Source organism: Salarias fasciatus (genome assembly GCF_902148845.1).
Source record: "Salarias fasciatus chromosome 7 unlocalized genomic scaffold, fSalaFa1.1 super_scaffold_4, whole genome shotgun sequence".
Classification (NCBI taxonomy): Eukaryota; Metazoa; Chordata; class Actinopteri; order Blenniiformes; family Blenniidae; genus Salarias; species Salarias fasciatus.
The window spans coordinates 15,375,461-15,399,735 of NW_021941229.1; the positions used below are offsets into that span (position 1 = coordinate 15,375,461).

At 42.8% G+C, this 24,275-nt stretch overlaps 4 protein-coding genes across 5 annotated transcripts; 2 read left to right on the plus strand and 2 right to left on the minus strand.

Moving 5' to 3' along the window:
- Positions 1-315: 315 nt before the first annotated feature.
- fam136a (family with sequence similarity 136 member A) lies at positions 316-23,336 on the plus strand. 2 transcript variants are annotated; one of them, XR_003930580.1, is made up of 4 exons: positions 316-593; positions 686-826; positions 2,083-2,327; positions 23,316-23,336. XR_003930580.1 is itself a non-coding variant. In XM_030084389.1 (3 exons), the coding sequence occupies exons 1-3, from the start codon at positions 507-509 to the stop codon at positions 2,266-2,268; spliced, it is 414 nt and encodes a 137-aa protein (XP_029940249.1). In that variant the 5' UTR covers positions 316-506; the 3' UTR covers positions 2,269-2,714. The 2 variants fall into 2 exon arrangements, 1 of the variants encoding a protein (XP_029940249.1); XM_030084389.1 differs by lacking the exon at positions 23,316-23,336 and having other exon boundaries at positions 2,083-2,714.
- gmcl1 (germ cell-less, spermatogenesis associated) lies at positions 2,984-9,240 on the minus strand. The gene is made up of 15 exons (XM_030084386.1): positions 8,905-9,240; positions 7,474-7,653; positions 7,262-7,385; positions 7,055-7,151; positions 6,869-6,966; positions 6,666-6,778; positions 6,515-6,580; positions 6,287-6,371; positions 6,110-6,200; positions 5,854-5,994; positions 5,664-5,733; positions 5,468-5,543; positions 5,236-5,381; positions 4,956-5,043; positions 2,984-4,868 (listed from the first exon to the last, which is right to left on the minus strand). Exons 2-15 carry the CDS (start codon positions 7,644-7,646, stop codon positions 4,725-4,727), a joined length of 1,512 nt encoding a protein of 503 aa, XP_029940246.1. The 5' UTR covers positions 7,647-7,653; positions 8,905-9,240; the 3' UTR covers positions 2,984-4,724.
- On the plus strand, positions 10,639-17,935 carry ggcx (gamma-glutamyl carboxylase). Its single transcript, XM_030084385.1, has 15 exons — positions 10,639-10,846; positions 11,039-11,239; positions 11,327-11,485; positions 12,556-12,721; positions 12,814-12,892; positions 13,015-13,121; positions 13,221-13,384; positions 13,464-13,765; positions 14,055-14,186; positions 14,385-14,536; positions 14,625-14,794; positions 15,882-16,012; positions 16,098-16,245; positions 16,921-17,125; positions 17,200-17,935. Exons 1-15 carry the CDS (start codon positions 10,822-10,824, stop codon positions 17,357-17,359), a joined length of 2,301 nt encoding a protein of 766 aa, XP_029940245.1. The 5' UTR covers positions 10,639-10,821; the 3' UTR covers positions 17,360-17,935.
- Positions 18,089-23,345, minus strand: snx24 (sorting nexin 24). Its single transcript, XM_030084388.1, has 7 exons — positions 23,141-23,345; positions 21,989-22,072; positions 20,826-20,930; positions 20,546-20,640; positions 20,402-20,431; positions 20,143-20,207; positions 18,089-19,837 (listed from the first exon to the last, which is right to left on the minus strand). The coding sequence occupies exons 1-7, from the start codon at positions 23,207-23,209 to the stop codon at positions 19,767-19,769; spliced, it is 519 nt and encodes a 172-aa protein (XP_029940248.1). The 5' UTR covers positions 23,210-23,345; the 3' UTR covers positions 18,089-19,766.
- Positions 23,346-24,275: the final 930 nt, after the last annotated feature.

Consider the following 24,275-nt stretch of genomic DNA (forward strand, 5'->3'; position numbering starts at 1 on the left):
CATATGACTGTAAGCTGCACGTTAGACCAAATAAAAGTCTCATCATATGCTGTTTAGAATTACAGTTTGCCACATCAAAGTGTTTGCAAAAAAGTTTTAGGTTTTTTAAACACTTCTTTTATTTTGAAGGATAAACTGAACGGAAGTTTTTTTAATACTCATAAATATTTTAATATATATATATATCTTTCGTTCCAAATCTCCTTGTTGAAATATTTTAGATAAATATTTTTGTGAAGACTTGACAATTGAATTTAGACAATTGAGATAATCTATGTATTTCGTAAAATAAACGGAAGCGTACAATGTCATTAGCGGAAGTAAACGGGAAGTGACGCAACAGTCGGCGTCTTGAGCCATGCTTGAATGGAGGTGACCTTAGTTTTTATTAAATTGTAGAATCAAAAGGCTTAGCTACAGTTTGGCGGTATACACCACGGGTCGGCGCAGCGGGGCGGTTTGTGGATGAGAAGCTAAAGTTTGTAGAGGAGCACAGTTTTTCAGACATGGCTGAGGGGCAGCAGGCGCGCGTGCAGGCTGTAGTCGAAGACATGGTGCAGAGTCTGGAGAGGGACCACATCCGCAAGATGCAGGTAGGAGGCACATGTTTCGGGTCAAAGTTTGTGCACACAGTTTGGAATCTGTAAGCTCACGTCTGGATCGTGTGTGGCCCGGTCTCGTGCAGGGTCGCATGTTCAGGTGCAGCGCAGACTGCTGCGATCGCTCCTCGGACTCCATGTCTCAGGTGCATCACTGCATCGAGAGGTGTCACGCTCCTCTGGCCAAAGCTCAGGGCCTGGTCACCTCAGAGCTGGAGAAGTTTCAGGTGAGGTTCATCTCAGCACCTGGCTCAGGTTACAGCACTGTCAAAAATGTTCTTTTGTTTTTAGTTCAAACTAAACTACACTACAAAGGATTAGGCAAACATGCCACACAGGATATATTAAATCAGGCTTATTTTGATTTTATGTATGTAGAATTGTTCATAACTGTAATGAATGAGTGCTTCTTTCCCCCTTTTTCAAGATAACTTCAGCTATTAATACCTGACTGTGATTCTGTTACAGGGGTTCCTCTGTTCTCACTAATCTACGGGCACATTTCTGTATTTCCATACTTTCTGGGCACTTACTGAATTTATTACAATTCATGAGTTATGGTAGTGAGATGATTTGGGTCTTATTGTCAGTGTTGACAGAATACAAATCAAAGCATTAATGCATCTCTTCCTATTTAGATTATTTAAGTCACTGGTTTTAAACATTTTCCTTCCTTAAAGACTCCTCAGCTTGACTCTAATAAGGGCTGCAAACTTCGTTTCTGATCAGTAATCTGTCAAAACATAGTGAAGTCCAACACACCCACTTTCAAAACTATACGAAATCATGCACTTTCCAAATAAATGGGATTTTCTCACATCTGCTCAGGATTGTAGAGTCTAGGTATTCTTTGACAGTTGCAGCCCTATGAAAACCTCAAAGTGGAACTGAATTAGTTGTTTTTGTTTGTAATATATATATATATATATATATATATATATATATATAAAGATGATTAAAATGCTTAATTAACTTGAGATAATTTCTTTTTAGAAATACAGACTCAACATTTATACCCACATAAGTGAAACAAAAAAGGCTTTGAAATGTCATATTGTGGCACGGGAGTTGTCAATGTTTGGAAGGATGAGCCTCCCTCCTTGAACTTGGCCTGTAATGTTAGCTCTCACCTCACACATGCTTTGTCTTACATCACGTAGTGATTTCTGTTTTAATACCAGACTTTCAGATTTTCCCTTATTGGAAAATTGAATTTATAGTGTTTGTTTCTACTCTCTGAGTCAACGACTTGAGATGCTTGACTAAAAGAAGACGAATGGCTGAATTTATGCCATGTTAATGCTTCTTACACACATCACATTCAGTTTATGTTGTAAATGTAAGTGTACCAGGAAGCGCTGGTAGAATATCAAAGATACCATTATGCTACAAAATATCATTCAAACATTTGTCTAAACCTGCTCATTTTTTTTCCTCCTTGTTTGGCTAAAATGACCAAACCATCTTCACTCTGCTCCGTCAGGATCGTCTCGCCAGATGCACCATGCACTGCAACGATAAGGCCAAGGATCTATTTGACTCCGGCGCCAAGGAGCCGGCCGTCCGCGCGCTGATGGACCGCTGCGTGAGCAGCTGCGTGGACGACCACGTGAACTTGATCCCCAGCATGACCCGCAGGCTCCAAGAGAACCTGGACTCTATAGAGTAGGGAGGGTCAGTACGGGAGTCTGCACTCTCCCGGGCCCATCTCACACTCACACACACACACACTCGCAGAGCAGAGCTTGGTCGGTCACCAGATGACTAGCAGGGCAGGAGCACCGCAGCAGGTTGAGACGGTCAACCAGCCTGAAGGTTTCTGGGGGTTTTAAACTACCCACTGTGAGATCGTCAGCTCTCTCTGCAACAAGAAAGAACTTCAGCCATGCAAACTGTGTCAAGTCATTTAGTGTGAATGACTTATTAGATCTATTAATATTCTTTTCACAGTGCAGATCTGGGCACTGCTTTTTAAACTGGGGTGAAAACTTTCATCGGTCAACTCTGTTTTTGTCATATGTTTCCTAAAAACTACAAAAATGTTGTGAAAACTGGATTATGTCTCTCTGAAGCTTCAGGGTACTGTGTGGATGGAGCCTTGTTTGTTGCTAATAAACTTGACTGCCATCTACTGGATGTTTGTGTAATTTTTTTAATGCCTCATGTTGGATAGGAAACCAAGAAATGAGCTTTTTTTTTGATTCAGTATCATTAAGCATCTATGTTAAATCATAAGAGTGAATTCCAGATTTGAATTCTGATTTAAGCTTTGGTGACACTTCCTAGATTGAATTGATCCTACCTCAAAGCTTCGGTGTTTAAACACTTGAGCATTACAACACTTTGTTAGAGCTTTAGAAAAAAACACAGAATGATGACAGATCGCTTTTGTGACATGTATTTTAATAACAGGAATATACTCAATAATATACAAATGATACAAGAAAGGCAACGGTTTTCGATGGCGCCTCCACGAATGGAATTAAAAAAAAAAAACAGCAGTGAACACACAGTTCATTTCATGAAAATGTTAGTGGTCCAGATATACGTAGTATAATGGTTTAACTGACAGCTGCTGGTGGAAGAAGGTTACAAGTGTAGAACAACCGCTAAAGGCTACAGTCAGGATAAAGGGAAGTCACTAAATTTGAATGGAAGCTCTTTGGTGGCTGGAAATATTTCTGTATTTAAAATATGACCACAGATATCGCCAGACCTTGAAGGTTTGTAATATGTAAGTCTGAAAGCATTTTCAGTCACCTAAACCTCTATATTTTGTATTTTCAATAAAACAATGGCAAGACATTAAACCAAAAGGATATGTCGACATTCACCGAGGCTGTTAGCTACTGAGCCATGAACCGTAAGATCTCCCTATGCAGGTTTTAATGAAGACCTTCACTATCAGGAGATAGCACCACAGCCCATCAGGAAGGGCAGTTCATTGGCAGTGGAGAATTATTTTTTCTTTTTTCCCAAAAGAAACATCCATACAAGTATAGAAAACAATAAATAAGGCCAAATAAAAACATCTTTAAATTTTGAACTTAATGAACAGTTGCAGCAGTACGTCAGTAAATTTCTGCTTCAGAACACAGAATCCCCGCGTTTCGCGAGGCGGATAAACAATATGAGGTAACAAGCGATTTACAGACTCGCCAGACAAAGACAGATCAGAGAATTCATGTGGAAAACATGTCAACGAAAACTAGAAAGACACCTGACGTTGTGGTGGGAGCAGCTTGGGAACTGTGTCCCTGTGAGCCAATCAGAAACCAGGAGGAGACTGAAGGACGTCAGAGTTTTGCTGGTAAAATGCTGCAGAGACCTTCTGAACATCTGAGGCGTTTCCACACCAGGACAGTAGTGTCGATGTTACAACTCCCACCATTTATGAAAATAAGGCTGAAGGACAGAATCCTGTCGTCTGGACAGATTCCCCATGTTTCAGATTAACATTTTCAAATTACATTTTCTCCCACAGCTGATTTTTTTTCTTCTTTTTTTACAGTTGAAATAGTGACTAACCTTAATATATGCTCAAATATAACTGACACAAAACAATCGTGCGACAAAGAGCTGTTTTTGACTGCATCTGACGGTCCGGAGGTGACGTCCATCTCGTGCCGTCGTCGGCCGCGATCCACCCCACTGGGCAGGCCGAGCAGCGTTTGGTGTAGCAGCAGGGATGTGCGGAGGCACGTCTGAACTCTACATTCGTCCTCAGTTGAAATACACCTTCAGTCGTGCTGTTGTCAGTGTTTCTTCTGCGCCGCCGTTCGCTGGTGTTCCAGGATGATAATGCCCTCAATGCCACTAGTGTACGGTCAAAGCACCTCGCCCAGTCGCCACGTCCTCATCCTAATGCCACGGCTGTTATGTGAAGATGGTTATATGTCTTCTTTCAGTGCAGGATGTCCACAAACCTCAATGAACGAGCCTAAATGCTGAATACAGATAGAATACACCTGCCCCCAAGAAACTTCTCACGGAGCTACAGGGCATGCAGACCCAATGTCCAAAGTCAAAATGGGTGTTTAAAAAAAAATGATGGTGGATTGTACAAACAAGCTTGCGTCAGTGTCTCTGCGTTACCGGACCGCCGGTGGGTATGAATGGTGGCCATCAGGACATGCTGCCGCGCGTCGTGCTCTCCTGCTCTGCAGGATCCAGCCGGTGGTCTGAATGAGGCGACGTGTACAGGAAGTTGCAGCAGACGTAGAGAGGGAATGATAGCAACCGGCTGTCCAGGTTCATCACCACATACTCCTGTAGGGATCAGTAAAGGCAAGCGTGAGATCTGGTCTGAACGGAGGCGGCTGGAGTGACGGACGAGCGGCCGCAGCGCTCACTGACCTGGTCTTTTTCCAGAGTGAGAAGCTGGTAACCTGTGGAACGACTGCAGATCAGTTTTCCACGGGTATCAAAGGAGGCGAGACGTAGCCTTGAATTTTTTAAAAGAAGTCATAAGTTAGTTCATTTGAAAGCTTTTGGTGAATAAAAAATGGCAAATTATTATTTGAATGGGATTACTATGAAGGCAAAGTAACTCAAGCAAACTGTCTTTTTTTTTGTTTTTTGTTTTTTAACCAGGCATCCTTGAGATAAAAAACTGTTTTTTTCCAGTTTAACTGACCTGTAAGCCAGGTGTCTCCGTGGCTGCAGACTCACAGCGCCCCCACATGGTTGACTTAAGGTATTCCTCTTAAAGACTATGAAACGGTTTGTGTAGGTCACCAACAGGTCGAAGCCAAAGTTAAAGCCCGTCCACCGCCAGCAGTACTGGGAAAAGAAGAAGGCCTCGGTTATCGACCAAAGTAGAAAAAAAAAAAAAAAAACGTTCCATGAACTTTGGAATAACAGCTTACATCTCCATCTTTAGTCAGTTTCCTTCCACACCGCATGCTGCTCAGCTCAAACTCGTCTTTGTTTGGTTCCTGGGGACTAATGACAAACGCGTTTGGTAACTTTCGAATCTCAGTAGACAAATAAAATATGAAGCCACTGTGTGAGGAAAAAAAGCCTCCAAAGAATCAATATATTGATTTAGTCCCATGAACTCACCCATTATCGTTGTCAAACTCTGTTCGGAGCATTGCAAACCACTGAGTTTTGTACACGTGCATTAGCCAGTCTGAAACATCAGGGGTAAAGAGAGAAGTATTAAACAAATATATTCTGAACAGGGTTTAAACGGTGTTTTAGGGGAACTAGATTAATGGTAGATTTACATCTTAAAGGACACACATCTTACCAGGAGGCAAAATATTGTCTCTCTCCAGGATTCGTGCGGATGCGAGGTCGTTGATGATGTACTGAAGTCGCACGAACTTGAAGACTGAACGAAAAGGGACGCCTTCCTCCGTGTTCAAGAAAGGCTCCCTCTCACACATGTCTGCACGATGACAGTGACAGAAGAGAGAGGAAATAAAAGAAGCATGTTACTACCTTCATTCAAAAATCTGAAAGAAGATCCCACTTGAACCGAGGTGGCTTTCACATTACCGTACCCGTCCTGCGTTTGCAGAGCCAGGCATCAGCGTCGGCCAGGAGCTGCTTGATGGGTCCGTCCCACGACGGGTTGAGCTGGAGAAACATCCACTGCAGAGGCAAAATGATCGACAGCTCCAATAAAGACGGGGACAGCAGCACGGTGAGCGCATCTGAAAGCAATGCTTTCCACCGACCTTTTTCAGAGCTGTGTAAACATCCATCTCCACCTGCATGACAAACAGGTCGGATGACTGGATGAGCTGCTCCATCACCTCCGCACTGGAAACCAAGTGCAGACGGAATCAGTTAAATGGTTTAAATCTTAAAAAATGGGATGGTAAAGCAGCAGAGACAGTTATGTGTAAAAATAACTCAAAAACTAAACCCAATGATTTACAGATGCAGTCACAATTCACAAGTACCCAAGTTCTTTCATCAGGTCGACGTTTTGGTGGGTCATAAGGTTGTTCAGGAGCCACTCAAGGCACCTGCAAATATAAAACACACACATGATAGGAATATTCAAAAGAAAACTAAATTGAGATATATTCAATAAAAGGTCTGTAAACTCACTTTTTCATGACTGAATCCAGGCCATAGATGCTGGCACACGTGTAGTAACCGCACACTGTCTTGGCACTGATGTTTTCCTTCATGGTTTCGCCACACTGCTGGATCAAACCGTCCTGCCACGCCACGAGCACAAAGTAAGACTCAACCAGGACTTCACTCTTGTAACTTACAGTCATTTTGCATTTAAGGCAGAACGTACTGACCAGCTGCAGCATGCAGGCAGCGGCGAGAATACTGACGACTCTGCTCGGCTTGATCAGAACGTCGTCTCTGTACAGGGATCCAAACACGACCTGCAGGGCTGCAGAACGCAGAAAAGTAAACGCCGTGAATAAAAGAAGTGAGGGGTGGCGGAGAGGTGCTCAGAATTTGCTGTCTGTGAATTTCACCTTCAGTGTCAATGTTCTGGTCTGGGATCTCCAAGTTGATCTCCATCATGTTGGATTCTTTCCAAGAGCCGCTGAACATACTGGAGAAATAACCCGACTGCAAGATGCAAGAAAGTAAGGCAACGAGTTCAAAATAACTTGCAATGCTGAAATAATGCAAAAGGATTTATCACTGCTTGTCTTCAGGAAGCGGCGTGTCTCCTGTACCTGGCACAGGTAGACTTTGTGGAGGTTCCACTCCTGTCCCAGAGCGCAGATGCGGATGTCGCTGTTCTCCCCGTTCAAGAACAAGGTCTGATAAATATATTTTGATGTGCTTTTCAATTTCTTCCTGCTCAAGAGAAAAATGAAAATCAGAGGCAGTGACACCAAAACACAGGTGGCAGAGGTGTGGTGGTTGCTGCTTTGGCCGGACGTGCCTGCGAGGTGTATCCAGGATGGCGTCATCTTCCTCCTGTTCGCTGTCACAGTCGCACTGGGCGTTTCGTTTTCTCTTCTTGCACTCGCAGCTGTGTTTGCGCGTGGTACTCTGGCCCTCTGAAGCCTCCTCTGGCTGAGAGGAGGACTGAAACCTGCTGCCCAGACTTCCCATCTCTGTTCTTCAACAAAAATGCATCAACAGACACATGATCACCTTGAGTACCACCAGGAGGGCTTGGCAAGAAAAGCAGCGAACAAAAGAAGAAAGAAAAGAAGCATCTTTTTCATTAAAATAATAGCACAGTCTCACAGTCAATGACTTATTTTTGGTTGTGTAGCAGCTAGTTGTCTCTGTCAGAGTCATGAAACCCGGGACGTGATGGTAGACAGTCCTTTGTGTCTACAGATGGCATTCACATGAGGTTTTCCTTGACGTTGAGATTGCCGTGGGAGCTTTGTCTCAGATATGAAAAGAATGTCAATTTTGGGAAACAAAACAAAACATCATCTGCAGTAGAGAAGTGTTCGGAGTAAACACTTCCCAAGTGTCACCTGAAAAGCCTCAGCCAAGTAGAATAATGAAGGATTTTTACTCGTACAGACAAACAACTGTCAGTAAGAGTCAGCTTGTTTTTGTATCAAAAACAGAACTCTGCAAGTCAATATCATTGTTTCTCTTTGGAGTTCTGGTTGGTGTAGCTCTGTGATAAAGAATAACTCTGTTACTCTCCTGACTCAGTAACAGCACATGCTGCGTCAGTTTTCATCATCATGTGATATCTTGATAAATTACTTGTTTTCACACATTTCTACGGAATTAAATATCCAAGCATTAGTGGAACTGGATCTGAAAAAAAATCTGGCAGTGGATGGTTGTCAATGATTTTCTGTCTAAACTGCTGTGGATTACAACTCATTATCATACTCACTTTTTTAAATTGCAATAAAAATTCAAACTGATGAAGTTTGATGAGATGCTTTTGAAAAAGCCCGCATTCGTTGTTGTTGTTGTAACAATGCTCCCGAGCATTTTAATCTTGCTCTGCTGAAAAACCTGTGAATTCCTTTCCTAAATATACATTCAAAAGGGATATACGATTGTGTGATAATAATCAGAGACATGTGACACCTATGAAAAAAGTACCAAACTGGCTCTGCTAATGCTAAACAGCTTTCCTTTGCTGGGGCCATTGACTGTTGTATTGACTTCCAGGTCCTGATGATTAGGTGTCAGATTGGCACCTTTCAAGACAGACTTATGGACCAGAGGAAGAACCCTGATCCATATTTGCTGATTTCTGGATATCATATGGTCGTACTTTTCGAGTGGGATTAAATAAAACCAGAGTGCATTTGAACACATACACACGAGTCCCACAGCAAGGCAGTACTCACATTCACACCAGGCGACTGCGACTTGGAAAACTTACCCAGTGGATCTCGTCTGGCAGGCCGAGGAGGGAGAGGTGTGTGCTCAACGTGGACCGCCGGCTTCGGCTGACTATCGAACCAGTCTCGATCCAGTCAGAGGGGAGCTAACCTGGGAGCTAGCTCAGCTGGCTAATTCACCAGCAGAACCACGTCTGAAAACAATAACAGCGTGACTCCTCGCCGGTTGCACCTCTTCCAAATCCTCCAGATTGAAAACCTCAATCTGGCCCCAGTGACATTTTTTTATATTAAAGCGAGATTACACTCTACTGATGATAAGGATGGTGATGATAACGTGAAAACTGCCCTGAAAAATACTGCTGCTGCTTTTGTGATTCTTCTTCTCTCGTTGGTTATGCCAACTCACACTCTCTGAGCTCAGGAGCGCCCCCAGCGGCAGGATGACGGAATCACACAAGTTGGCGAGTTAACCTCAGTTTTTTTTTTCAGTGAACTTTTCATGCATGCAAGACCTATCATACCTGTACTATAACATTTTGCCCCCATCATTTATATTTTCATCATGTAAGTCATGATAATCAAAAGCTATTTTTTTCATATTTACAAATAAAAATTTAGAAAATTCCTTAACCCTCCTTTTTTGGCCTTCATTGAAAAAAATGTCATTGATGTGGAACATCATCAATGACATTTTTTTAATGTGACGAATTAGAATAAATTACCATTATGTATTACTCTTACTAGATTTCAAAGTTACCCCATATTGCATGGCAGTGGCCTCCGCTGGTATGTGAATGGGTGAATGTGATGCAGTGTAAAATGCTTTGGGCTCTGCTGTAGCAATGTAGAAAGCAGTATATAAGTGTAGTCCATTTTAATGTGATACCTTTGCCCAGTTAATATCATGAGTGTGTCACAGTTTACTGCACTCTCTCGTAAACACGAGACATCCACACACTTGTACTTTCGCCCTTGCAGCTGTGTACAGACACCGAGGAACCTCCCAGAGCAGAGATAGCAGTGTGACAGATAACAGGGAGAGAGAGGGCACTGGGTGGGTGGCGGTGGTGGTGGTGTGTGTGTGTGTGTGTGTGTGTTGCGAGGAGATGGGTTCATCATGAAAGCATTCATTATTTACGAGGCTATTTCTAAACTTGGACAATGTTTTGACTTCACCAGGTGTCAATACTGTACCCATGAACAAAATGTGATTTTTTTTTTCTTTTGCGATTTGGAACATGACCCATATTATGATGTAGTATAAGTACATTGATGAAAATAGAAAATTCGGGACACAGTAATTTAAAATTTGGCATTTTGAGAATGGCAAAAAGGCCACATATGAAATTATTACAGCACTATTGAAGCACCTTCCCCAGATTTCAAAACATTAAATAAATAAATGTTCATACCAATGAAAGAAAGAAATAAAGTAAGATTGTTTGACATAAAGGGGCAGATCACATAACTTTGGAATAATGAGAAACTTTGTCTTGGGTTGTTGTGTTTTTTCTTTTGTTATTGAATAAATTAAAAGTTACAGACAAACTAAAGAAAGAAAGAAAGAAAGAAAGAAAGAAAGAAAGAAAGAAAGAAAGAAAGAAAGAAAGAATTATTTGTTTTTATATTTATTGTGACTTATATGTGAGACAGGATATGACGTAAAGGAAGTACTCCAAAGGGCGGGGTCTTTTGAAGAATCAGCCAATGAACGATGAGCACTTCTTTCACAACATTCCAATCGCTCCCAGCCCTCCTCCTCCTCCTCCTCCTCCTCCTCCTCCGCCTGCTCCTGCTCCTCTCTGCCGGACAGTCCTGTGTGGGGGTGTTTTCCTGTGACACGTAAACTCTGCATTTCACAGGCTCTTTCATTCCTCCTCGCAGGACACGTCCTCCCGGGGCAGGGAGTGCACAGAGACCCCCTGTCCCGCCCCGGAGCCCAGACCTGCCGAGACATGGAGGCACGAGACGCGATCGCAGGTGATGTTGTTATTAGCAAAGACAGCGTGTTGTTTATGTAACCTGATTATCTGTTATACGGTTGTTTCAGTCTGTACACGGCAGCTAAGTATTTTATAACTCGCGCATGTTTAAAATATAAGGTGTGTTTACTCCACGAGCCTTTACCTCTGGTGCTGGACATTACTTTTTGTTTGCTTGTGTTTCAACCAGGTGCTCTTGTGAGCAGTGATGGAGAAGAACACACTTCACCAAAGACAGAAGCTCCAGAAACAGAGCAATCACAAACCAAAACCAGGATGGAGAAGATCTTTGGGTTCAAGAAGGAGGACCTGAGTTCCTGGGAGAGCCTGGTGACCCTCCTGAACCGTCCCACTGATCCTGCATGTCTTGGCATCTTCCGCTGCTTGTTTGGTAAACGTGCTTAATCTGGCTCCAGGACATCTTGCTGTCTTACACCTTAAAAATAGTGCCTCTTCTTACCATGCTTCTCTCCCACAGGTTTGCTGATGGCTATAGACGTCACGCAGGAGCGTGGGCTCAGTCACCTAGACTACAAGTACCTGGATGGAGCCCCTGTCTGCCGCTTTCCCCTCTTCAACTTTCTGCAGCCGCTGCCACTGGACTGGATGTACCTGGTATATCTGGTTCTGTTCCTCGGTGGGTCACAGTCTTTGTTTTATGTGTGCGTTCACACCTGTTTTCCGAGGCTTGCTAGACTCAGGGACCCCTCTTTTTATGTCTTTTCTGTCTGAGCGGATGCAGCAGTTTATAAGGGGGCTGACTCTCTGGGGGGGCATGACTGTGGTTAAGATTAAAGCACTGTGTCTGCTACACCTAGAATATTTTCACCTGGGGCACACAGCTCCCGTAAGACCTGTTCTGCCAGGCTTCTCATCAGAAAGTTTTTTTTTTTTTAAGTTTGATCATCAAAATGTGATTGAAGGAGACATTGATTCCCAAACTACTCCCAGTAAAGACGGCCTGGCATAGTTGCTGATTGACATGATTGCTGTGTGTGTGTGACTAACAGGAGCGTTGGGGCTGCTGAAGCAGTATTAAAAAAGTTCTATGAATTCCGTTTACCATTTAAAAACTGATCATAATGACGACAAGCTAACTGAACCAATAATGATCAACTAAAAGGAAATGATCTGGACTGCAAATCTGATGTTTCAGTATGCAAAAAAACCACCATGTGCACAATTTTCTTGATTCAGATGATGATTTTCCCCTAAAATCTAATCTCGTTTTCACATCATAAGGAAATACAAAATCATATAGTTTGCTGTAAATTTGAAATGCCTGTTTTATGTTTCCACATGCAAAATATTATATTACCATCAGCTCAATACATTTGTTTCACATAATCCATTAATTCACTGTTGTTTTTTAAATAGAACATTGTACATTATGATGCCAGGCAACTGCATGGCATGTCAAGCATTTGATGTATTTTGATTTATATAGTCAAACAGTACAGCTACAATTTATATTTAGTGGTTTTCTCATTCAAAAAGAGAATTTAATAGGCTTTAATGGTTTGTGGATAATCTGTTCTCTAAATTTTATATTTTGTATTGAACGTGAATAAATTTGAGCTTCATCTGTTTAAGGAAGTACAAAACAACAGTTAAAGATAGAATGTCACAGATAGAATGACACACAATGCTTAATAATAGCCTGATATAGTGACTGACTTGCTTATTTTATTCATATTTGTATCGAAGGCTCGCTGGGCATCATGCTCGGCTGTTTCTACCGCCTCTCTTGCCTCTTGTTCATCTCCACATACTGGTACATCTTCTTTCTGGACAAAACGACTTGGAACAATCACTCATACCTCTACGGCCTCATTGGGTTTCAGCTCACGCTCATGGATGGCAACAGATACTGGTGAGACAGTCTTTCATGTCTGTGTGTGTTTCTATGTGTGTGTTTCTATGTGTATGCACTGATTAGTCATGTCTGTATGTGTCTTTCTGTAGGTCGATTGATGGATTGCGAAGGCCGTCCATAAGAAACGCTCATGTTCCTCTATGGAACTACACCTTGCTGAGGACACAGGTTTAGTGTTTTGTTTTTTTTTTTTTTGTTTTTTTTTTTTTTATGTTTGACAAAAATTTTGATGCGTTTTCTTTGATTTGGGAATTCCGACAGCTCACATCTGTGCTTGCTCTTGTCTACAGATATTTATCGTGTACTTCATTGCTGGAATCAAAAAGCTGGACGCTGATTGGGTGGAGGGATACTCCATGTCATACCTGGCACATCACTGGCTTTTCGATCCTTTCAAGTGGGTGTTATGTATTATTGAACCACCTTCGTCACTGCGTATTAAACCTTTGGCAAACCTCACTAATCAACTTGTATTTTATTCTTTTTTCTTCCCCAGAGTGATTCTTCCTGTGGAGTTAGTAAGCCTGCTGGTGGTGCATGGAGGCGGTCTCATCCTGGATCTGACTGCTGGATATCTGCTGTTTTTTGACGCCACGCGGCCTTATGCATTTTTCTTTGTCAGCTACTTCCACTGTATGAACTCTCAGCTGTTCAGCATCGGTCAGTGTGCCGCCTTTCTCTCTTATAAGCGCGTTTAAAGCTGCTTTGCTTCCCTAATGAGAACGTCTGTGCTTCCCAGGAATGTTCTCCTACACAATGCTGGCCACCAGTCCCCTCTTCTGCTACCCCGACTGGCCGAGAAGGTTTTTTGACCGTTTCCCATCGTTCCTGAAGGCAGTCCTGCCGCTCACGTCGGCGGAGCCCCAGCGCAGCACCTCCTGTGTTTACCAGGGCGACCAGACTTCAAGCGGTGAACGGCAGCAGGCCCCAGCTGCTCCGAAAGCCCCCAAACTGAGACTCAGGCACAAGCTGAGAGCCATCTTTACCATTCTCTATATTGCCGAGCAGTTTTTCATGCCCTACTCCCACTTCATCACGCAGGTACATGTTTAGAAAGATTGAACTTTCGTGCATATTGCTTTCATTCTTTGCTCTGAGATCATCCGTTTTCACTCTGAACAAAAGCTTTTTAGAGTTTATCTGAGTTTTCAGTTCGAGAGTTGCTCAATCAGAGTCAACAGTCATTTGTCCACAGCAAACAGCAGCTCAGACCGGCGAGGTCAGCAGACGAGTGGAAGATTTCGAAATCTCCATCATGCAGCCTCTGATAACCTGAACGTTTGGCGGTTTAATTCTGACGAAATGCTTAAACGGCTGTTCTGCTGTTCAGGGATACAACAACTGGACTAATGGCTTGTACGGATACTCTTGGGACATGATGGTTCACTCTCGAAGCCACCAGCATGTGAAGGTGACCTACAAAGATGGAAAAACGGGGGAAATCGGATACCTGAACCCGGGGGTGAGTCACACACCGCAGGTTCAACATGTTCCGTTTGAGCAATGCCACCTTTGTGGATCAATTTATTGTTGCCAAGTGTTTGAGACATCACCTTTTTACTGCCCATTTACAAGCGCCAACATGTTCTACCTCTTCTTCTCTGGATTAACCCGAGTGACTCACCACACAATGCGGTGTAATCCTGTTTGCGTGCTGTAGGTGTTCACACAGAGCCGTCGCTGGAAAGACCACGGAGACATGCTGAAGCAGTACGCCACGTGCCTGAGCCACTTCCTGCCGCGCTACAACATCTCCGAGCCCGAGATCTACTTCGACATCTGGGTGTCCATCAATGAGCGCTTCCAGCAGAGGTGTGTGGGAGCCTGTGTGCGGCGCCGTGCACGGTTCTGTGAGAGTGTTGAGGCTGAAATATCCTCTGGGCTTTTCGGTTCTTTTAAGGATCTTTGACCCCCGTGTTGACATCGTGAAGGCCGAATGGTCACCTTTCCGACCGAACCCCTGGCTGATGCCCCTGCTGGTTGACCTCTCACCCTGGAGGACGAAATTCCAGGAGATTGAGGGCAGCTTGGACAATCAGACCGAGATCGTCTTCATAGCTGATTTCCCAGGTTACAACCGTCTCCATTATTCATCATAAATATGTGCATTTTCTTTCATTATGTATATTTATTAGGGATGTGCGATACCACTTTTTTTCAGACCGATACCAAGTAGGAGTACTTCATCTTCAGTACTCACCGATACCGATACTTGCATACCGATACTTTATACACATAAAATTTAAAATAATGCAATGAGATTATTTTTGAAAATGAATTTTATTTCCAATAAAAAAGCAGCCCAGTCACTATGTTTAAGTCCAAAATAATAGTCTGAAAAATAAAACAAGCAACTGAGTTTGCACTTATTTAAATGAAATTAAGTGCAAGATAAAACAATTTCTCTGAGTTTTACACTTTACATAAACTAAGGTTTTTAAATGTACTAATTTGAATGATTTTTTTTATGAACTAAAGTCAAAGATAGAACAGCCCCTGAGTTTAAAGAGTTGCTCGTGTTATTTGTGTAGCTCTAGGATCTCTGCTCTTCAGTTTCTCGGCCTTCTGCAGAGTTTGCCGTCGAGTTGCTGCCGGAGTTTTCTTTCTTCCAGCACAACAGCGTCAGACTCTCGTCCACAAGTTTCGCCCTGAGGTGTTTCAACAAATTACTAGTGGTAAATGAACAACATCGCGCACCTCCTTTAGCAATTTTAGCATTGCAGAGTTAGCATTCTGCAAAGCTCGGCTCGTTTTCACTTATATAACAGAATTTCCACACCGGCGGTTCTGGTGAGCTGAGCAGCCGTTCTGGATTCATCCTGTTGTCTCTGCTCTGGATGAAACTCATGGAGAAGTCAGCCCGCTGCAGTGTAGCCCTGCGCCTGTCAGCGCTCCAGAGAGGAGCTTCTTCCTCTTTCATGTTTGTCGGCAGCTTGCATCCCATTCGGTTGCACTACCGCCAACTGCTGGTGAGGAGGGCTTACTACGCGTGGGGTTTTCTTGCCTTGAGTATCGGCGGCTGGCATCGGTAGGCTTCACGAGTACCCGATACCTTGAAATAAGGCCAGTATCGGCCCGATACCGATACCTGGTATCGGTACTCGCACATCCCTAATATTTATTGTTGATCTTACTATGACTGCACTTCACCTGTTAGGCCTCCACTTAGAAAACTTTGTGAGTGAGGATCTGGGAAACACCAGCATCCACGTGCTGCAAGGCAACCTGAATGTGGAGATAGTGGAGGAGAAGAAGAACTACACTGTGAAGCCTGGTGAGCAGATCAAGGTAAAAATGCACACCATCACAACAAACGGCGTTACCTTTCTAAAAGGAAAGACTCCAGTCGTCACTGTGGTGTGAATGTGTCCAGGTCCCTGCTGGAGCGTATCATAAGGTGTACACGGTGTCTGACGACCCGTCGTGCTACATGTACGTCTACGTGAACACCACCGAGGCGGCGCTGCAGGAGAACTTCACCAAGCTCTACGAACTCCAGGAGCGCGTTCGCAACGGGACAGGTGAGACGCTTCCAGCACCGATCAAACAGGTTGTCCTTCAGAGAAATACTTTATTAATCCTTGGGGGAAATTTTTCTTAATGTAGCTCAGCATTCAAAGAAGACTGAATTAATAGCAAAGAAGTTAAAATATATATATATGATATGATTAAAAAAATGGTTTAAAAGATAAGTTGGATCTTGGACTTGTATTAAAAACCTTTTTCTAGATGTTTAGCAGTATAAAAGATTAAATGAAATAAGTTAAGTCATATTAACCCTCAGCAAAGATTAGAAATGGTCTCTTAGATGTTGGAATACAGCTGTAGTATTTGTTTATTGGAGGCTCGTTGAAACATGGAAGAAGTTCTTGTTCTACAGGTTGTTGCTCATGAACTTCAAGAATTCCGTAAATGCCTCAACTGTCATCTAATAAATGAACAATAAAGGGTGTGGATAAACTGGAAATACACCTTAGTTAATATCGCACGTGTTTTTTGCTCTTGTTTATTTTCTAATTGACGCTCAATTGGTTTAGAGATTGGGAGTCCCTTGTGACTTTAAACACAGCTCTTTACGGTTTTCAACCTTGCTGAATGAATTCATGGCATGGTATTTCTTAATAAATGTAAAGAACATAAATAACTGTGACTCTAAACGTTCCAGCAGACTTGAGCGGTCCGTGTCTCGCCCACAGAAACCGAGCCTCTTCCTCCGGAGCTGCAGCCCCTCGTCGCCGCGGACGACGACGAGGGAGCGGAGGTCAACGCCACCGACCCCATCGTGAAGCTGTTCCTGAAGAGGCAGCGCAGGATGAAGGAGGTGAAGAAGCGCAGAGAGGCCGGCGTGCTGGAGAGACTGGAGCGGTTTGCCGTCAAGAAATACTACACAATACGACGAGGGTACGCGTCTCCACAGAGCTCGTCCGGTCACGAAGGATTCATCTCATCAGCTCTGTTCACCTCTGTCCTTTTAGATTCCTGATGACGGCCATTGCAATGAGAAACCTGGCGGTGGGCCTTCCGCCGCTGGAGCAGCTGACCAGGGAGGTGGAGTTCGCCAACATGAAAGGACCTCAGGCGGAAGCCGCTCCAGACGAACGGCTCAAGGATGAAGTGGGTCACGGAGAACTTTAACGCCGCCCAGAACAGACATGCTCAGGTGTTTGATGCGCAGGCGCGTGCGTGTATCGACGTGCGCTTCCCCTGCCGGACTGTTACTTCACTGGGACATTTCCACCCAGGGATCCAAGGATTTAAGATTTTCTCCTCTCCTGAAATAGTTGGCATTCCAGAGGATGAATGTTTCTGTTACTGCTGCAAAACTGCTTTGTGAAAATTCAAGGAAACTTAATTAAAAATGATCTTACAGCTTTACTGACTGTTAAGATCATTTCATGAAAATAATATGCTGTGAAAGCTGCTTTGTTTTAAGTGAGACGTGGGGAAAACAGGAAACTTGTGATGGGGTGGGTTCAGTTTTCATGGAGACAGAATTCATTGAACCTGCTGATTTTGTTTTTAATTCCAGTCTTCAATGATCAAAAGCCAACAGGTTTGCAGAGAGAGTGGGAATATACTGTTTTCAAGGAATATACTGTTTATCTTTAGTCCTATGATGTGACAAAATCACTTCATTACAGTCAATGGGGCTGCTACGCTATTGACAGAATTTTCTAAGTTTTTTTTTTTTTAATAAATAACCATTGTTTTCAACAATTCAAGTGTTGCTTCACTTCTTTAGGTTTATTTTTTAAACTCTTGTGTCAGTATGAAGAGAACCATCTACAGTCATGACTTCCATCACACTGCAACAAGCAGAGCGGTGCTGGAAGTTTGACACAATTAAAGCCAACACGACAAATGTTGCTCGTGGAAATAACTTTATTGTTAGTATCTTACATAAAACCCTTTTTAAAGTGCTACAGTGGGATTTTTCCCTGTTCACTGTAGGTTGGTGGTATGGCACAGAAAAGACACTTCACATACACAACATTAGTTACACATCAAAGATACGATATAAATCTGTGAGATGGGTTTCTAGATGATTCACTTTGTTAAAACACAAAAATCTTGAACTCTTTAGTGGAGTCTCGCTCTTCCAAGATGAACGTCATTCAGTACGAATGTGTCGTCGTCACTGTGGTGCAGTGGAGGTCCAGTCACATCGGAAAGCTTCAAAAGGCTGGTCATCGTAACTACTGTCCCGAACAGTGAAGCACAACACGACAGCAGCACGAAACAGTCACTTGGGAGTGTTTTACACGTGGAGAGGTTTTTGCAGTTTTACATAATCAGTCACAATAACAACAAAGACATTTTACTGATTTCATATTGCACAGTGTTTCTCTGTTTCTTTAAATCTAGACTTTCACAAACAAATGAAACAAAAACACTCCGTGTCCCTTTACGTGCTGGGAGGAAGACTCCACTACTGGCACTAATGATAACGGGTTCCAGGCTGATCTTCAGTGAGTCGGATCAACATGCTCCTCAGTTTCACACAAACTGAGGTTAGCCAGTGGCTACGGTCACCGAGACGCCACTGCACAGAGTCTGGAGATGATTATTCTTATATTTGAGACCATTTACTAGGAGCAGGCTTGTTGACGACAACTTCATTTAAATATCTTCTGAAGAGATTTTACTTAAATGAGCCGTCAGTAGTGTCAGACGGTAACAGCGCTCTGACAGCGTCTCCACCTAGTGTTGCAAAAATGTGATAATCTCAAGAGGAAGGTGAAGGAAACCTAATAATTATAGATAATAATGTAGAAGAACCCTAGAGTTTGAAGTTATTATACTTCTTCAATCAGCATCTGAAACTCGTGACGTCTTTCTCCGCTGACAGCGTATTTCTGCCGAGTGGCGCTGTAGTTCACAAAATAAACAGGATCCACGTCACCGCCAACCATCGCTTTTTGAAGCTGTAGTTATCTCCAGCGACTGGCTCCATTTGGCAGCTCAAAAGGGAACTTCTGAAGGGAGAGAGGCCACAGCGGGAGTGGCTCCTCTCTGCCGGCAGGCCGTGACTCACTGAAGGCCACAGTCCAGCCAAATGCACTCTGCCACACTAACCTCCAGAGCTGCAATCTGCAGGTATTTCCTGTCTGGCTCTGACCTCAGGAACCAGTCACGATCTTTTATTTTCAATCATTTTTAGCCCCTTCTTTTAGTGGATGGTTTAGCTGGGTATTGATGCCACTCATTATCCTCCCGAGTAATAAATAAATAAATTCATTATTAGCTGCGTTAGTTATTTCATTATTCAACTAAACTTGTCAAACTGCTTCGTTGATGATTTCAGTCAAAAGTACCTTTTGAAAGTTACTGGTTGAAGAGATGATGGATGATTTAGTGTTCAGTGCTTAAAATGAGGTGATATGCTTTTACGGTCCTGATATTCTAAAAACAGAAAGCATCTTTTCGTTACACGACTCTGGAGACGTGGAGGCGGCTCAGTACGTCTTGCTAACGCGCCCCGTCTTTCCCGACACGGCGATGTGAAGCGTCCCTTCACGGCGGTGTCTCCTCTTTCAGGGCTCTACCTCGGCTGAAGGTCTGGATAGAAGACGCCGTGGATCACGCCCTCGATCACCACGTTGGAAAACACATCTGGAGGCGAGGAGGGAAATATTAAAAAAGGACGTTCTCATTTAAAGAGCTGCAGTTCAAGCGAGGTTCCTCGCCCCTCTGGGGGGCACCAGAGAGCTTCAGGGGGATACATTCTTTCATGAATGGTTTAAGGAATTTAAATTGCAAATAAAAGCTATATTACAACAATTTTTTTCAGTGAGATTAACTGGATATAAACTAAGCTTCAGTGCAAGTTTCAATGAGTTGTCGTCCCCCTCATTTTAAACTCCTCCCTCTGCTAAATGAATGAATAATGCTTTTAAACTCAGAGGAACTGGACCCACCGTGTGCAGGAGACAGCAGGTAGGGGTCTCGCAGGAACAGCAAGACGGGCTGATGTGAGAGTTTACTGGAAAATTAAAAAAAACACCAAAGACGAACAAGTCAGATCAATCGCATGAGCAAATAATTATGAAAACAGAGAACATAGCTTTGAAAAGGGAGTGAAGTTCAAGTGTAATGCAAACAGAGGCTGAAATGTTAAACAGGTTAAAGTTCAAAGAGAGAACGTGACTTCCAGCAGGTCACAACCCCATGATTCACCTCGACTCCTCAGATTCTGTGTCGAACGACCTGAAGGGAAAAAAAACAAACAGAGAAAACAAGTCATGCCACACAGTCCTCCTCTCTCTCTCCTGGGAACACACTGCTCTTTTATTTTACAGACAAGCTGCACTTTCAACTCACCCACAGCTTTCGGTTTTTGGCACGGAGGGAAAATGGCGGATGTTCAGGAAATCCAGGAATATCTTTGGGAGAACTTCATTTTCCATAATTATGGTCTGGAAAAACAAAAAAAAAAAAACAAAAAACAAAAGCAAATGTCAGTGTGTGGATGGAGGAGAGCTGCAGCGCCCGCCGTGACCTCTGCATGGAGTGGACCGTGCACATCACACACTGATGAGAGAAACGCCAGTGAGAACTTCACTCCAGCCTCAACAGAAAAAGAGAACGTGAGCTGCAGTACCTGCAGGTAGAACTCCAGGCCCTGCCTCCTCTGCTCCAGGACTTTAGGAATCCAGTTTCTCACATGTTTGGAGGGGATTTCAGGAGGCTTTATGCTCTTCTTTAGCTGGAAAGATTAAAAACAAAACAATAAAATACATATATAGACACATATACATATACAGTGGCTTGTAAAAACATTTCAGCAGCCAAATAGTCAGAAGCTATTTTTTTTTCTTGGACCAGAGGAAAACCACACTTCAGTCTGGGCCGTCCAGAGCAGCGGCCGATACCCCAGAGGGATGCCACGGAGGAAAAACATGTCTTTTCTGCTCCAAAAAGAAACACTGCAGCCACCAGCCAGAGTCCAAAGATGTTTTTCTCATTTGAAACGTTTCTCCGCTTCCGACTCTTCAAAACCCAATAAATACTTTAGCCGTCTGCTAAGCGCGTTAGTGTAAAAAGACATTTTTCTTTGATATTATTGTGTCAAATGCAGATAAATTCACACATTTTTGTAGCTTAAGTGTTAAAATCCACTTTTGGGACAAACATACAAAACAAAACCAGCCAGGAAAAGAATGCTGGCAGCTCTGAAAAGCCCCAAATCAGGTGTACCAAACTAGAATAGTTAAACATCGACAAAAAAAAGGTAATTTCACTTCATTTAAACACTTTTATTTGAAAATTCTGACTTAATTCTTGAATGCAATTTTTTTCTTAATCTGTTCAGAACAACTTGCACTAAGGAATTGCATTTAAAAGAACAGGTTAATTAAACTGGAACTTTAATAATGTAAAAAAAAAAAACTTAAATTAAAATATGCCAATGGTAAATTAGAGAAAGTTAAATCTCATTTCTCTGTGGTGCTACGGCACAAATTACAGCTGAAGTTCAGCTTGACTCTTGACGTTTACACCGGCATGCTAAAATGTCACCAGCACAAACTTCTGATGTCGATGAAGAGAGGAGGAAGAGGACGATTAACCAGTGCAAAGCAAACCGACTGCTTCCTGCTGAGATTTCCTCTGCAGGATGGTAAACCTGCCAGTTTGTAAAGACTTTCATAACCATGTCAGTTTGTCAGTGTTTGCCCTGCAAACAAAGTGTCTGCTGAGATCAGGAGGATTTAACCTGCATCAATAAATGACACATAACATTGCAGTTGGTCTAAATCTTCTCACCATTTTATGCAGAGCGTGGAATTCGCTGTAGCGCTTCTCGACGGTGTGCTGCCGGCCGTTCATCAGCACGTCGATTTTAAAGACCTGAAACAAAGAGGAAAGAGAATAATCACTCGGGCAGAGATGTCCCAACTCTATGTCGTCCATACAGTCAGTGTGTGTCAGTTAATGTCGACGTCAGCGAGTTGCAGAGGGGAAACATCTGGCCGCTGTGGGAGGGAAAAAAGATGATCTGTTAAAAAGCTTCAGCTCACTTCCCTTGATCAGCTGGATAATTCTGTGAAAGCGACAGTCTCTTCACTCGTGTTTCATAACGAGGAGGTTCATACTAAAAGATGGCAGCCTTCTTCATGTAACTCAGGACTGGAAACAAACATTTCTACAAAGTCTCTCAAGACAGGTGATGTAATTAAAAACAGATATAAATGTAATTTATATCACACTATTCATGCACAGTCCTTTAATAAAATAAGTAAAATCAATTGTTGATTCAGTCCTGTTGAGAAGTGTGTGTCAGCAGTCCTCGGGTGTTCAGGGAGTTTGTTCCACTGAGGAACACATTCTGGGAACTGAAAGCTGCTTCTCCTTGGTTGATGGGAACACGAAAGTCAACCTCTCCCTGGAGACCTGGGGGGTCTGGATGTTTCTTATTCTACAAGCAAATCTGAGATGCATTTCTGCCCATTACATTACAGTGAAGTCTAAACAACTGGTGGACACACAACTCTCAGAAACCAACAGCAAGCAGAAGCCTGGACTGGCAAATCTGATTGTGAAATCCTGAGCAGGCAGAGCCTCGACCCCCCCTCTAATCTCTGCCCCCCTGTGGCGCCCCCCTGGTGAAAGTGGCCCCTTTCAGGACAGCAGAGCTTCATTCAGCTCGGATCTCATTTTAATGATGTTACAGGGAGACAGCTGGAGGTCTGCTGGATTCAGAGAGCCACATGTCCGGGAGGGGGGTCCTGAAATAGACGCAATGTTTCAATCCAGCCTGGGTTTTATTTGGATGCAAGAGGAGAGGACATAAATCTGACAAGAGGAGGTAAAAATACTGCAGTTCACAATGGCTACACAAACGGTATTCGAGCTGATATGGGAAACTGATAACACACACAGACAGACAGATAGATAGCTGGATAGATGGACGCTCACCGTGTATCCTTTCTCCACCGAGTTATTTTCGAAGCGAAACGACGGGATCGACACGCTCACCGGGTGCATCTTGGTAAACGAGAGAGAAAAAAACTCTGATACGAAGAAAACGTCTAGTCTTTTCTCTCTCACACACACAGTCACACTCACTCACTCTGTCTTTCTCTCACACACACACACATACACACACACTCACTATGCTGCTGGTGGTCTACTCCAGTTTGTGACAGCCTGATAAAAATCACTGAAAACAAACGGGCGGGGATCAGGCTCAGCGGCGCCCCCTGCTGGAGCGGAGGCTCGCAGCACTGCAGGCAGAGCCGGGCTGGGTGGTGTGTGTGGTGGTGTGTGTGTGCTTTACAAACGGACAAGTGTGCAGCAATATGCATAAATAATTCTGCAAATAAACTGTTCGCCGCAATACTCCTACATGTGGGAGCATTATTTATCATATCATTAAATATGTATTTGACGTTGACATATTGATTTTCAAAAAACATTTATTTTAAAATGTATCAATAATGTAAAAAAAGAATACAAAATTTGAAAAAAAAAACACATGTACAGGTATTTTAGAGTATAATGGATAAATATTGGTCCTGGAGTGTGACAATCAGTGTTTGTTCTTAATTTTGTTTTGTTTTCTAATTATGATATCTATTATATTAATTTTTATGATATAACAATAACACCAATTAAATATTAATTATTCTTAATAAGAATGTACTTTGATTATTATATAAATATTATTATCAATGTCTGTTATGTGTTGTATTCATGTTCAAAATTACAATAACTTATTCTTTTGACCAAATATGTGAACAGCTGTTTAAAAGATATGAATTAATCAATATTTTTATGTTTTCTTGGAATGCGACAGTTCACCAAACACTTGGCTGTGTCATCATGTGGGAGAGGAGGGTTAACAAATGATATTAATAATGACCTAAATGAAATTTGCTAATAAAACCTTGAATGGTGGTTAGTGGTATATGATTAAAAACGCCACTTAAAGTGATGAATTGTAATGGTGATTGATTAAGTCATTATGGAACAATAAACAAAAACCACATAATGGAAATATGAGGCCACAGGGTGAAACAGTGGTTATAGCGCTCCCGCTTCACAGTGAGGT

Bases quoted from the DNA above. Each gene is read 5' to 3' on its own strand.
- fam136a (XM_030084389.1), top strand. From the start codon at position 507: ATGGCTGAGGGGCAGCAGGCGCGCGTGCAGGCTGTAGTCGAAGACATG. The intron at 594-685 runs GTAGGAGGCACA...GGTCTCGTGCAG, and splicing joins ACCACATCCGCAAGATGCAG to GGTCGCATGTTCAGGTGCAG. The intron at 827-2,082 runs GTGAGGTTCATC...CTGCTCCGTCAG, and splicing joins CAGAGCTGGAGAAGTTTCAG to GATCGTCTCGCCAGATGCAC.
- snx24 (XM_030084388.1), bottom strand. From the start codon at position 23,209: ATGCACCCGGTGAGCGTGTCGATCCCGTCGTTTCGCTTCGAAAATAAC. The intron at 20,432-20,545 runs GTGAGTTGAAAG...TTTTCCCTTCAG, and splicing joins CCAAAAACCGAAAGCTGTGG to GTCGTTCGACACAGAATCTG. The intron at 19,838-20,142 runs GTGGGTCCAGTT...CCTCGCCTCCAG, and splicing joins CCTGCTGTCTCCTGCACACG to ATGTGTTTTCCAACGTGGTG.
- ggcx (XM_030084385.1), top strand. From the start codon at position 10,822: ATGGAGGCACGAGACGCGATCGCAG. The intron at 13,122-13,220 runs GTGGGTGTTATG...TTTCTTCCCCAG, and splicing joins TGGCTTTTCGATCCTTTCAA to AGTGATTCTTCCTGTGGAGT. The intron at 13,385-13,463 runs GTCAGTGTGCCG...TGTGCTTCCCAG, and splicing joins CTCTCAGCTGTTCAGCATCG to GAATGTTCTCCTACACAATG.
- gmcl1 (XM_030084386.1), bottom strand. From the start codon at position 7,646: ATGGGAAGTCTGGGCAGCAGGTTTCAGTCCTCCTCTCAGCCAGAGGAG. The intron at 7,386-7,473 runs GCACGTCCGGCC...TCTCTTGAGCAG, and splicing joins ATCCTGGATACACCTCGCAG to GAAGAAATTGAAAAGCACAT. The intron at 6,581-6,665 runs GTGAGTTTACAG...TTATATTTGCAG, and splicing joins CTGGATTCAGTCATGAAAAA to GTGCCTTGAGTGGCTCCTGA.